The sequence below is a fragment of the Photinus pyralis genome, unplaced genomic scaffold (assembly GCF_008802855.1).
Source record: "Photinus pyralis isolate 1611_PpyrPB1 unplaced genomic scaffold, Ppyr1.3 Ppyr1.4_LG6, whole genome shotgun sequence".
Taxonomy (NCBI): Eukaryota; Metazoa; Arthropoda; class Insecta; order Coleoptera; family Lampyridae; genus Photinus; species Photinus pyralis.
The window spans coordinates 1,199,842-1,214,051 of record NW_022170663.1 but is presented as its reverse complement, the minus strand read 5'-3'; the positions used below and the strand labels follow the sequence as shown (position 1 = coordinate 1,214,051).

Genomic DNA, 14,210 nt, shown 5'->3' with positions numbered 1-14,210 from the left:
CACAGATTACCCTACATTAGGGTAGACAGCATTTTCCATGAATCAACATTAACGCGTTTGGGTCGCTGTTCCAATCTTACCCAAAATTATAGCAATAAAACAGTTAAATTAATTCAGCTTACCTAGATTTTAAAACAAATTCGAACGATGCGAACCAATACAAGGTTGATAGTAAACTGCCAAATGTGATCTCCGACGTGCGACAACTCGAGCATTATGTGTCATCGGTTCGCGCAAATTCATATTACATAATTATTAGATACATACAAGTTTTGAATGTACCTATACGTAATCTCCAAATTTAGTAATATTTGAAATTAAAAAAAAATCCATTTTAAAACAGTCCCCGAAACCATTTCAAAGTGTGTTATGAATTCTTGTCTTTCTCATTATACACATGTGTTAAAAACTTAATCGGGAATTGCAAGGCCCTTATGGCAACTTCATATGGCACATTCACACTTTCAAGGGTTGTAAATCTGTTATTATAGTTAGACAGTTGATCTTAGCCGATCGTGTGACGAACAATTGAATCTAATTACAAAGTACTTCTGGAGAAATCGAGGGTGTTGAGAATGAATGGTAAAACCGAAAATCGTTTATAAAATATAAGTTAATTTTGGATTTTAAATTTGGGTGACTCAATTATCACCTTCGTCATTTGTGAAAATGAAATTATATCCATTCATTTTCCGTCCTTCTGTTCCTCGTCTAACTCAAGAACTAAAAGAGACAGCGATGTCAAACCTTCCCCAATCGATTTATTCCAGTTCAAGGATTGGTGCTATTGAATATGAGACGGATTAAAAATCGTGTTTCCGAAAGCGAGCTGAGTGACCCCCTTTTCGTTCAACCACACCCTGGACACGATACAATCCCGGAAGTCTCTCACATCTTAAGAAAAACATAGATTGTAGACCGGGATCGAGTGTTCTGTGACCGGCAATCTTTCTGGCGAGAGGTTTAGTTACAAGAGCGACAATAAAATTGACTCGAATATCAGACCTAAGTATGTGAGAGCATCCGCTTACCTTTTTCTATAAAAAAATCAAAAATCAGATGCTCCATAGTGTTTGAATGCGCTATAACGCGTGCGCACCTCCAGATCTAGTATGGTGCTTGTGGACATACAGTAGGTACATGCTTGCCAAACTTATTCACAAACGTGACAATGACAGCACAAGTTTTTATACTTCCATTCATACATATGTCAGTTTGGCAACAATTTCCTTTTTGACTTCCATAGAAACAAATACTTTAGCACATATCTCCATAGGCGTTACCTACGAGTTATGAGATCAATTTGTCTGAACTGCGTTAATTTTCAATTTAAAATCATTTACCTTTGATTTCATTTTACTGTGTGTTTTTCTTGCATATTTCCAAACAACGAATGCTGTCTTTAATTCCGTTTTGTGTACTCTTCAGGTACCTCCCAAAACAATGCTTGAGGACCCGCATTTTATATTTTATCTTTGCAGATTGTCCCAAAAGTATTAAATGTTCTAAATAACTTTGCCCACTTTGATGGAACCGTGGTTCAAATAAGTTTTTTAATATTCCATTTTCCACCGCATGAGACGATTCGTATCCGAGGAGGTCGCAGTCGGAAAATAAGCAAATATAATTCATATTGAAGAAATCGCTCTTCGATCATATCTTATTAACTTTTTTTTAACTGTCAAAGAAGAAACGCTCTTCCACTGTGGATGTGTTGCTAAAATTTAGGTTTTAAAGTGAAATGCACAGAACCTGCATGTCCACAAACCTTAGTTAAGGAATAAATTTAATTGCTGCAACGATATCACTTTTTTGGATGGTTTCTATGAAAGTTAGCAAAAACAGTACTGATTAATTAGGAAACAATATCTTATCGTTTCGGTCTTTCAACCGAAGCAACAAGGACAGAAAACGCAATACAGTAACCTATAGATGAGTACTAACGGTTCTAGGCAGTACAGAGTAGGGAATGATTAATGAATCGCACCAAGAATAGCCGAGAAAATTGTTAAAGTGATGATAAAATTAACTCATTCGAAAGACACAAGAGGTTCGAAGATAACATGGATGATAGCAAATCTTCTATAGCTAATCGTTCTTTGAACTCCATGCAAGGAAGACAATGTTTTCAAAAAAAGAATCCTGTAAGTAAAGGTACAAAATGAAGTACTTTGGTTTGTGAGTCGGCTTTATTGGTAAGATTGTTGTAAAGAAACATTTTTAGGCGCAATGGGAAATAAAATGAGTTTTTCTGTAGCGAGAAAACATTTATTTTACATATAATGGGGTACAATCGCGTCGAACCATAGGTAATTCATGTCTTCATAAATTCTTCTTAGATTTGGCACTAAAAATAAACACGCTATAGTAACATGATAGTGCAAACTAAGTGTATTAATGAAGCTACTCACCTGGAATCGTTGAGTACCTACTTGTTGCCCAACAATAGCTAATAATTAATTCTGTTTCAAACGTATGTATTTGTCGTATAAAAATATGGAAATACATTAAAAAATAAACTAACAAAATTAAACATACTCGCTACACAACTAAGCAAACTATCAGTTCTTCGGTATTCAATATTTGCATAAAAAAGATTGCACACTTGGGTACCTACGTGTTTCAATATTTACAAAAAGTTGCGAAATGGAGGTAGAAAAAATTTTATGCAAACTACCCATTGTACTCTAACTTTACCTACGCATCGGGCAACCAAACCTTTAACGGTATTTTCGTAAAAGCGCCGTTTAGGAACGTTTTAAAATGCCTCGCTATACTAATACTGGCAGCAGGTTTCATCTCGGTAATAATCTCATCGGAGTTGTTATTCAAAAATTGGTTGATAGCCTCCCCTGTGAGCGCGACTTACAGTTTGTTAAGATAAGGCGCGTTTCTTACCGATAATGTTCCCAAGATTTATTACATCTTTGATTTTGAATTTACTTTTACCAATTTGAAAATCAACGAGCAACTTATCGATGTGCATATACCTAACGTTCTCCTTAGTGACTTCCTTTCCGTATATTTTGGCAGTTGCATCAACATCCGCTGAAATACAAAAATTTCACGTTAAATTTACAAACGCGTGTCCGATTTTTACTAAAAACGGCCCAGAAGTCTCCCTTCGATCGTATCGGGAACAGCAGAACGCTTCCGCCGATTTCGTACTTTCCTTTTATATCGACGTGCGGAATTTTAAAGGCGAGATCCAAAATGTATTTGTCTAAATCGGCCCTGAAACGCAAATTATGGGCTGATTTTCAAAAATAGGACAGTTACTTGATGTTGTGTATCGTGTAGTTACTGGCACCTCTGGTGGTTACGTTATTGAAGAAAGCGCGCACACGAAACGGGCCATTTCCATTTTCGATGTTTATCTTCGAGATGAATAGTGGATCGATGGTTGGAACGTCAATGTCGTTTAGTCCGGAGACCAAGTACGGTCTTAGATGATTGAATGTTTTGATGAGGCATGTGTTGATGTCAGGATCAGATTTCCGGCAAGGCAGGATATATTCGGCTGTAAAAAAGAATCGATTTACAAAATGTATCTACCAAATACATTCGAATATAAGACCAATCTGAGCCATATTGGACGTTGTGATTAGTGTTAGATGTCGAAACTCGTCAGGGACATGGAGATTTCTCAAAATCAGTAACATTTAAAACCCTACTACGAACTTTTATTTTCTTTCAGCTCCCTGATTAAATTTTGAAATTTTAGGGTGCCGTAGTTTAAACCTTTTGCAATTGGTTTCAAGGCCTCTTTTTAAGTTTTATATTGCTAAATACTCGATCTTTGACGTATTAAGGACGTATAGTTTTAATTTAGAAATATTTCTAATTTAATGAATTAGAAGTTAAAAGTTGTGAATGTGGCATAGGGCCGTAAAGATTGGCTTAACTGGGTATGTTGATTAATTGTAATTGGAGAACTAAGAATTTCCTGATCATGACAAGCTACTACATGGATACCTGGGCACCTGGGCTACAAAAGAAAAGTTCACATTTTTCGGTATGTATTAATTTCCAATCCTCTTTCATTAGCAAGCTTCAAGAGATTTGTAAAGCCAGCCAGTGCGGTCTCGAAATTATCTACAAGAGAGGAATCAAGTATATCCTTGTGAAAATTGTAAACACGAACAAAAAGAATTTGTATACTTCTAGAATCAAAATCAATTGTAACATGAGCATTAAAAAAGTCAATTTTTAAATAAACAAATACGATCACTTTTCCACAATTTTTGTGAAAAAATCCATAAATCTAAATTATTTAAGAAAGAAACCTTACGGACCTCCACGCGGCTAGGGATGGGCAACGAAGTGTGGGTAACCCTTAACAGTTAAGGAAAATAAAAATCCTACACACAGCAAACTCTTGCAACACCAAAATTAGAAAATGGAAAACAAATTAAATAAAAAAGGACTAGCATTCTATGCGGGAATCTATGAAATCTTACAAATTTATTAAAAAACTAGCAGACTCCCCCGAACTTCGTACCGCCTTTGCGAAATCTCGTTTTCTGTATATGGGACACACGATCGGTACCACAACGCACAACCCACAACCGCAGTATGAACCATGTTCGCCGATCCAGTTAATATAATATAATGGGGGGTATTCCATACCCTCAGACCCCCCGGTTCTACATTCTTCCCCAAAATGTTTAGGACCCTTAGCACTTACATAAAAAAAGTAAAGATTAACTGGCGCCTGTTCGGGAAAAGGGATATAAGTGACAAAATCTGAAAAATGAGTTAAGAACAGTAGACTGATCAATATCATCATAACTAGTGTTAGGTAAAAGGAGTATTTAGTCTACCTATATTACAAGCCTTACAAATTTTGATAGTGTAAGACGGCATAACTCACTTAGGAAAATGTTTTTGGGGAAAAGAGGCACAAGTCGTCTTAATCTCGAATTTCTGATGGAGCAATACATAATGTCCCTGAGGGGAATGAGATACCTATGTCTAATTATAGCCTTAAATTTTTTGTCATTTTATGAGAATCTCTATATATAAAAATGTTTTTTCTGGTCACGCAATAACTTTAGAACGACTTTACCGATTTCATTAATCTTTTTTTTTAAGTTTTCTAACACTGTGTAGAAGGTTCTTACGGCAAGAAAAACTAAGGAATTCGCGCAGAAAATTGGAAAATTGGAGAAAACTTAACGACTATTTAAACATCGCGCGTTTGACGGTGCGGCGGCAATTGTTTTATCAGCTACATCGATCGGCATATATCCGTCAAAAAATTAATTTGTGTGCTGTCAATTCGATCGGAAAGTTTATCCAGATTTCAGTGAGTTTTTTGATAAATGTGGATGTTATTTCATCGCAATCACGCCTTTTATATTAAAAGTTTGATATACCTAATATCCATTTTTGTAAGTGTTGATAGACTAAACACGTGGTATACATAGTTATACAGAAACACTAGGTAGTTAATTTCTATTTTTAGTTGAATTTTAGTTTTTTGTAGATGCTATTAATTAGACGTACCAACATGGTACCAACTTAGGTCGCAGAATTCGTAATCCTACAAGTCAAACATACCGGGTGGTGCACGGTAAGTAGGAACATAGGGATTTAACATGGGAAATTAGTTTTATGCAATATTCTGCCCTCCTGTACATTTTACAGAAAAAACTGTAGAGTTTAAAGTTGTTCAGAATTAAAAGGTGCATACAAAACTGTTTTGAAATGTTTTATTAAGTTTTTGATATACCCGAAAATTTAAAAATAAATTTCAACATTTCTGTTATTATGGCAATTCATAAAACAAAAGTCATGGCTATTGCTACTAATAACAGAAATGTTGAAACTTATTTTTTTGCACGATCGGTTATTGTCGGCTACTTACTAATTCATTTTCAAGGCGGTAAGGTGCACTTACCAACCTAGGGCGGTAAGTGTATCATAGCAACGTGCTTAGCAACCAAGTGACAGTTACAGTAACATGCGACACGTAGGATATGTGTCAAAAATCAAATTATTGTTTATTAATGTGGAAGTTAAATGTACAATTTGCAAGTTACAAAAATTAGTTCGGGAATTAGACAGGCAATTGGAAAACACGGTGTTTACAGATTCTTCACACTCAGCAGTCGATAGAGGATTTGAATTAGTACGGTATGAAATAGCAGGTTTTGTTGATGGCAACGAAGATGATGAAGGGTTCCCTGGAGTTCCACATAAAATCTTCTGAGCGGTTTCAATCTTGTTAGTTAATGACTCACCAAGTACGTGTCATCGGGTGCTTCCGTAAGAAATTTATGGAAATCTGTGTCTGTTTGGCCTTTGTTTTATTTCAACTTGTCACTTGTATCAAGTTGATCGTGGTTAAACAGTGTTTTAGTTTTAACATGAACAGTGTTCTGTTTTTGTGTTAAGATCCATACAGTTTTATGAACTTGATTACTCCTCAGAAGTGTTTTATGGAACGATAAACACAATTCTGATTTTTGAAGTTATGATCATTTCCCAAAGAAGCAAAATACTCGTCGAATTAGCCATGAATATATAAAAAAAAGACGATTGTAACAAGCAGGGTATGCACTATGCGGTCAAAAATAAGTTGCTGTCGAGTCAGCTTTGGAATTTTTGTTTACAATCGTACTTAACATGAACTTCCAAAGGCCACTCGATAGCAACTCATTTTTAATCGCTCGTTATAATTGTAGCCACGGATCAGCTGTGCCCCTGCGTCATTAAATTGTTGGGTTGGTACAACAGCCTTGGCTGAAACCCCGCCCACTCAAACATACAGGTAAATAAATAAAAAATAAATAAATAAATAAAAATTTGTGAATCAATTTCAGACAAGTTTTTCATCGATATCGCACACTTGATAAATGTTACAGTGTTTTAGCGTATGTTTGTGTATGTCCGAAATTGATTCACAAATCAATGATGCAGGGGTACAGATCCGTGGCTACAATATTATATTAATTTAAAATGAATTGATCACATTGCAATTTGCAACAGTACCTTTCCATAAATCTATTTGTGGCAAAACCTAAACTCTGCTGAAAACATGTATAAATACCATAGATTCGTGAAATGCTGGACTTGGACAGTACATTTTGCTTCAAAATGAAGTTACTCTCCTGGTTCCAATTGAGTCCTATATTCATATTTTTCATGTGGTTTTGAGCACCTTTAAAGGTATTAAAAATACAAAAACAGTCGCATTTTTGTGTTAGTAATTCTATAGTCGTGTGGTCAAAGTAGCGCGAGTGGCAAATTACCGATTTTGAAGGTGAATTTTAGGACAAATAATACCGGATAAATACCGAATAATAAGCTAAATAGCCGTTTCGTCTTAAGTTGGAAAATAATAAAATATGGAACTCAGCTCAGCAAAATAAACTTCATCGGTGAAATAGATACGATCACAACGAAGAAGAAGCTGCGGTTATATAATGTATTGCTACATTGTAATATTATTTCGTGATGTTAATGTGCCATTAACGTTAACCTTTATGTTTGCTACTTATCGAATTTGCAATCCTTAGAAGTTAATTATAATTATGTCATATTATAGGCAAAGGCAATAATTCCATATTTTTCAATGTTTATAGACGACAGCAAACCTCAATTAAACCCTACCCGAAGATCAGTTCTTAATCGAAAAATTCGTATACAAAGAACACCATGTAATGTAACAACCATACTCATATTCAATAATTATTTTTTCCAAATTAACGAGGGATCCAAAATATTTCATTTCAAGTCTACATCTTCAAAAGGTCCAAAAGTTACCTTTGTTTGTTATTTTTTATGCATAACCATACCACACGGTATTGAATATGGTGTTTCGATTTTGTAGAAATTTGTGCAACATTTCTACCTACCTCTCAATACGAAGAACATTTTAATCTCCATAGTAACTAACGGGCGATCTAAGATGAGTGGCGGTCTAGTCGCCTTTGGATGTTCCAAGTTAAGTACAACTTCCCATCTAAACAAAGTTCCAATAAAGTGACGAGAGATCAAAAATGAGTATAGCTGTCGAGTCGCCTTTGGAAGATCAAGTTAAGTACGATTTCCATGTAAACAAAAATTCCAAAGGTGACTCGACACCAACTCATTTTTGATCGCATTGGACCTTGCCAATCAAACTTTGTTTTTTAACAATTTCCACTGCATCTCTTCGCCTGGTAAAGAACAAAATATTGCAAATTGTTCGAATATTCGATATTAAATTCCATAGACACGTAATATATAAACAAATTAGGTACAAAAATTATCGTCAACGATTTACCAAATTCTCATTTCCACACTAATAGTCTCTTTTCCGAAAAAAGTTACCCCAGCCAAATTCGTTTTCAACCATTCTACCAAAATGATCACGAACCATTATTTAAAAAGCACCTTTAACACGTTTGAGTCTCTTTGGCCCAAAATCATCACTAAAACTAACAAGGCTTCATGTTTGAATTTTGGTTTATAGCATTTTCCGGCATTTTCTATAGTTTGATGATTTACATACCCACATGGATCATTTTCTAAAGCAAACTCATACAACAATTCTTAAAGAATTCAAAAAGATCGTGACCCCTTGCAGTGTTGGACACTAGGATATTTGAAGATTTAGGTTATTTTTCTTTCTGGTTTGCATAGGTACCAAATTGTTTGGGGGATATTATTCAAGTCCGGGGGGTTACTGTCCAGGGGTTATCTATCCGGGAGTTATTGTCACCCGCGGTTTCAAGTGGGGAGGAGGTTAATGGATAGGTTTTTTTACCGGGGTAATTTTCGCGGGGGTTTGGTCCTAACGTCGCTCAGAAACGAAACATCTTTACTATGCCTGAAACGAACGTGAAAATCCTTAGGTGATTTCAGTTTCATGCCAGACAAATAAAATAAACTCAATGGGGCTATAACACAATCGCTGATAAGAGCGTTTTCTGGCATTATCGTTAATACATGCATTGAAGCTGTTTAGCTCGTCGGAGCGGAAAATCTGAAAAAGCGTAAATTTCACCTTAGTTTTAGTTTAGTTAGAGCATAAAGGGAAGATATAGACGGCTAATTTTTGTGATGTTGAAATTATTTATCAGAAACACATTAGAAACATTATACCTTAACTTGATTTGATTTTGACGGAAATTCGTAGGGCCCCAAACGATTTTGATCAGCTGAATACCCGCAACTTTACAATGCGCAGTTGGGGGTGTACCGCTGCAACTTGAAAAGATGTCAGTTTTCGTATACTTATATTATTTATCGAATTTAAGGATTTTAATAATCAAATTTAGGTGAAAATGGTTTATATCAACGTGGAAAAAATGCATTTAATTGAATTGGGGAAAGAGAAGAGGGGAGGCAGTTATAATCTTGGGGAAATGTATTTTTTAACCTGTACAATATGTATTTTTTTCCAACTACACTTCATATTTTTACGCTGTGGTGTGCATTGGTCCATTTGATGGACGATAGTCGATGGCAGAACTTACACTTACTAAGCATGCGATCAATTGATATAATTATCTAATTTAGAATAGTGGGTACAGTATCTATATACCATGTTACATAATGCATTGCATAGGAATGGTTGAAGTTTAGAGAAATAAAAATCCATTTTTCTGACACACCGCAATAGATTGTTAAAAGTTTCACGTTACTTTCCCGATGTTAATCTTGTCAACTGTTCTTTTCGTTAGCTTTTAATTACGGATGCCATTAGAAATATTGGTGTTTTGTCACAGTAATAAAGCATGCATCATGGGAAGCGGACAATTTTAGCGTGAGAGATTACATGGTTAGATAAAAATCGTAATGCCATCTCGAATTATCAACAATAATTATTGTTTAGAGTGAATGAACTATTTCAAAACAAGCAAACGTACGTACTAACATAATGTGAAAGTATTGACAAAATCAACATCTCAAGTTCTAGAAGCGAAGTGGGCACGGTAATAAAATTACGCACAGTAATTGCGTTATGGTATGCAAATAACACGTGGATTTATACCAGTAACACTGAAATACGTAATTGCATAAAGCTTCCATTTCATATATAATCCTGCCTCACAATTATTTTTCGCGTTATTTACTCTTGCGTGTAACAAAGAATACAAGAATTTCAATTATCAACGAAGAAGTTGTAGTTATTAGCAACATTACGTAACTAATAACTAAATATCTTTAAAATGTGGGTTTGCGATGAAATTGTGCAACATTATTAATAAATGGCTGACTGTCCACTTACATTGGCAAATGTTTGCTATTTTCACTTGAACCATTGAATATTTATTATTCAATGCTTGAACGCTATTGCTCTCGTGGAGCTTTTGCTTGGGGATTGACGTTTTGCCTAGGTGTTATACTCATCGGTTTGACGACAAGTACCTAAGTGGGATATTATGTAGTATAAGCCCTTTCAGATCAAAAGATTATTATCTTTTAATTTAAGGTCCTTCCTGAGCGAACCAAAGCTCCCAGTTTAGTCTGAGATCGGTACAACAACCCCTAACGTTCGATACGCTTATAGCATTTTCTGCATTTTCTATACATTACTATCATTATTATTATTAGGAAGGAAGATGAGGTCCAAAATTTTAGCGGTAACATTACTTGGTGATGAAGCATACATATCAAGTGCTGGATTTTTTAATAGACAAAATAACCGTTAATGGGCAAATGAAAACCCCCATCCCATCTACCTATATCTATACGAGCCCAAGGAAAATTTTGGTTTAATGTGTGGGGTTGCCTGAAACGAGAAAATATTATATTTTTAGAGGCGCACTTACATCTGACCCAAACATTAGAGCACAATCTGCCAGATTTAGTCGATAATATTATTTTCGAAGAGAGACGAACGGTTATTTTTCAGCAAGACGGCTCATAATGCATTAATCGTTCGAAATTATTTAAAAATTGAAATGATCTCGTATCTAATAATTGGATGGGGACGCAGGGACCATTGGATTTCTTTTTGTGGTTTTTTAAATAAAATTTATAAATATCCTTCTACAAGACTATAACTGAGGTAGGAATTAAATGTAACAAGATCGTTTGAAGCAGTTCAACCAATAGAAATCCTAAATGCAACATGATCTTTGAGAAAGAGGTGCAACATGTGCATTTTCCAAAATTGAGGTCACTTTTCAAGCTTATCTTTCAAGTGTTTCATAAGCGACTACAATTTTTGTTATTTATTTTCAGATAGGATGTATCAATAAGCAAAATTTATTCTAGAGAACTTATTATTGAAAATAAGTACATTTTATGTTTTTTCGAAAATCTCGTAAAACAAGCAATTATCAAAAACCATGGCCAACTATGATTTCCATTTAAAAAAAATCAACTTTGAGTTACAGTGCATCAGTTACTAAAAGGGCCAGAAACAAATGACTGACGACATTGATTTCTACGTTAAACAGTTTTCCTTTGTAGGGAAAAAACAAAAGACGGTGGTTTATTTCTGGCAATGGTAATTGAATAAGTATGCAAAAAGAGGTCACGACTACCTAAGCCATTTTCGTTTAAGTGCGCTAATAAGAAAATTACCCATTTAATCCCATCGAAATTGAACCACCCTGTACGATAGTGTACCGTCAACTGCGTTTTATTGTGGAAAATTCTAACCAACTTAACATTATTAAATTTTATTTATGCATATTTTGTTTTAATTACTCGTTTTAACGGAGATATTTTATATGTATATTTAAAATTTAATATTAAAAGTTAAACAAGCCTACCGCCACTTGTCGGGGAAATTATGCATTCATTTTACGGTTTAAACCCCCCACAACAGCTATAAGGGTATCACGAGAGATTAATACCGCTTCCTATAGAATAGTTAAGACCCGCTGATGGTTTGGTATACGGGTTCCCTGGACTGCAGCTTTGCTAGCTATAAGAGGGAAGATAGGCCTAAAACCCTTAAAGAGAGGGTGGGCTGAGTTCGCCCCTACATTATTTATCTGTATTACAACTATGACTTCACCAATTGTTCTAAATCATGTCTATAGACAAAACATCAAAAATTTGACGCGATATGTGGGTTAGCTGTTAATTATTCCAAAAACACGGTGACCGTGTTATATTCGCGGCTCATAAATCTCATCATTTTGTTCCCCATAGAATTATCTGTGTTTTCCGCGAGTTTCCGAGATCCCTATTTATTTATTTTGGAACAATCTTGACCTAAAATATACAAATTCTTGTCTTGGACCTTGAAACTGTTAAGACGTTTAAAATTTTTATTCAGGATCTGAAACCTTCCACACTGACAATTCCCAATTCTGAAATTTACGTACAGTTTCAAAATCACACAGCTTTTGTAAGTCCTGAGAGAAATGTCTCTTCAGCTTACGAAGTACAATTGATACAATTATAGATATAGTAATGCGCATAATTAATAAACGATAAGAATAATCTTTCATCAATTTACTAGTCCCGAATCTTCAGCAAAAATTAATGTTCGACAATCTCGTCGTTTCTACCAAATTTTTTTAAAAAATGTTTTGAGGTTCTATTTTTCAATTACATATTCCCTGGGGATTAAAACACTCCCTCAGAAAGGTAGATCTAATTATAATTGTTCCATTGAATTAATAGTGCGAAAATGTCTATTGTTTTGACTGAATCAGAAGCTAGTCAACTATTTAAAAAATGGAAAATTATTCTAGTTGGTTATATAAGAGTTGTCTATTAAAATTAAACAAGTCTACTTTTTATAAGGTAAGTTGTTGAATGCCCTAGTGCCACACATTTATTTGAGAAGTACCTAATACGTAAAGTATTTCTAAATCAGCACCTATGGTATTTTATTCGAACCGGTGTCGCAGAGAAGCAATGATTCATCAGGGAAATTCTCTTTGTTTACGTAATTTTCAAGAAACTACCCTTGTGTATGAATTACACAAAAAGAACCTTTTAAAAAAAATCTCCATAACGTTAATAATTAGGTTATAACCTTTATAATTGAATAATAACAGAAACGCACGTTATGGATTATTAAATAATGTCAGACGGCAATGATAGTGAAAGTTTGAAGGTTGAATTATCTCTTGCTTTCTCTAAAAAAGGTAAGATCTCATAATCCTAACAGAGGCTAAGTGAAAAAGTAGAACGTACAGACGGAAGGGAGACCCGGTAAAGATGCAAATCCGCGGAAATGATGTAATTTAACCGGGTCAGTTATGTAAGAAATTGGTACTCGGTATTTATAATATTTGCCGATTGTGAAAATATACACGCACGTTTCATAATCACGACAATTTTCAAGGGGTTGCATCCCTCACTAGGCAACACAAGATATTTGGCACCCCATAAATCATGCAGACTTACGCGTTTTTGATACTTCTTCCACAGCACTTGTACTAATAAAACTGGCCACGAAAACAAAAATAAAATTTCGTAACATTGCGTATTTGTGTAACTAAAATTTTTAAAGGTATCACTTCCTATAAATATAGCAATTGGTTATGGGAGAAAGCGGGAGGTTTAGTTTTATATACGGGATGTTTAAAGAGGGGGACGTTTTGTAAACTTTTTCAATGTACACGATGATAAAATAGTAGGGATGACAGTGTCTGAATTGCTGAAATAGCGTGAATTTCAGATTCTTGCACCTTATGTAAACTATAGCAAATTAGCAGAATATAAGCGAACGCATTGTATTAATCTTTGTCATTTTTATTCCGGTAAATCAAATAGGAATTGCTTTCTCTGCCATTATATATTAAATAATAATAAAAATATACGTTTGTTTACAGGAATTAATTCCAAGGTTTGTTTAAGTAGGTATACAATTAGTGTCCGTTTGTTATGTCAGCATATTTGCAAGCGCTGTATTTTCTATTAAAGGAGGAAGTTAATAAGTGTTATCTACACAATCACAATAGCGGATATTCCACAATCTACCAGTTTTTTTAATAAATTATACTATCAAGCATTTATGGTCAGTCCTTCTTCCTCAAGAAATTTATGAGAGAGTTGAAATGTTGAATTGTTAATACGTAAAAAGACTAGACGGGATCTAGTCTGAGATCAGTAATAATCCAGATCCTACCGGTTCAGAACAACGTATCTATTTTTCAAGAGTGCTAATATAAAATATGTTATACATATGTGATACGCTAGTTAATTTGACACAGATTCTAAAAAAAGGGAATTTTTGTAGTTTTAGGATGATGGTGCAGGATGTTTCAAAAACTGCAGATGAAGAGTATAGGTATAGCTACGCC

General features: G+C 34.7%; 1 protein-coding gene across 1 annotated transcript; it reads right to left on the bottom strand.

The window, feature by feature from the left end:
- Nucleotides 1–2,269: 2,269 nt before the first annotated feature.
- LOC116174861 (protein takeout-like) lies at nucleotides 2,270–13,438 on the bottom strand. The gene is made up of 5 exons (XM_031492887.1): nucleotides 13,312–13,438; nucleotides 3,280–3,520; nucleotides 3,101–3,234; nucleotides 2,899–3,048; nucleotides 2,270–2,852 (listed from the first exon to the last, which is right to left on the bottom strand). Exons 1-5 carry the CDS (start codon nucleotides 13,385–13,387, stop codon nucleotides 2,698–2,700), a joined length of 756 nt encoding a protein of 251 aa, XP_031348747.1. The 5' UTR covers nucleotides 13,388–13,438; the 3' UTR covers nucleotides 2,270–2,697.
- Between the last annotated feature and the right edge of the window lie 772 nt (nucleotides 13,439–14,210).

Coding starts and splice junctions, on each gene's coding strand:
- LOC116174861 (XM_031492887.1), bottom strand. CDS start 13,387: ATGTTACGAAATTTTATTTTTGTTTTCGTGGCCAGTTTTATTAGTACA. Junction 3,235..3,279: donor TACACGATACACAACATCAA/GTAACTGTCCTA, acceptor TTTGCGTTTCAG/GGCCGATTTAGACAAATACA. Junction 3,049..3,100: donor AGACTTCTGGGCCGTTTTTA/GTAAAAATCGGA, acceptor TTTGTATTTCAG/CGGATGTTGATGCAACTGCC.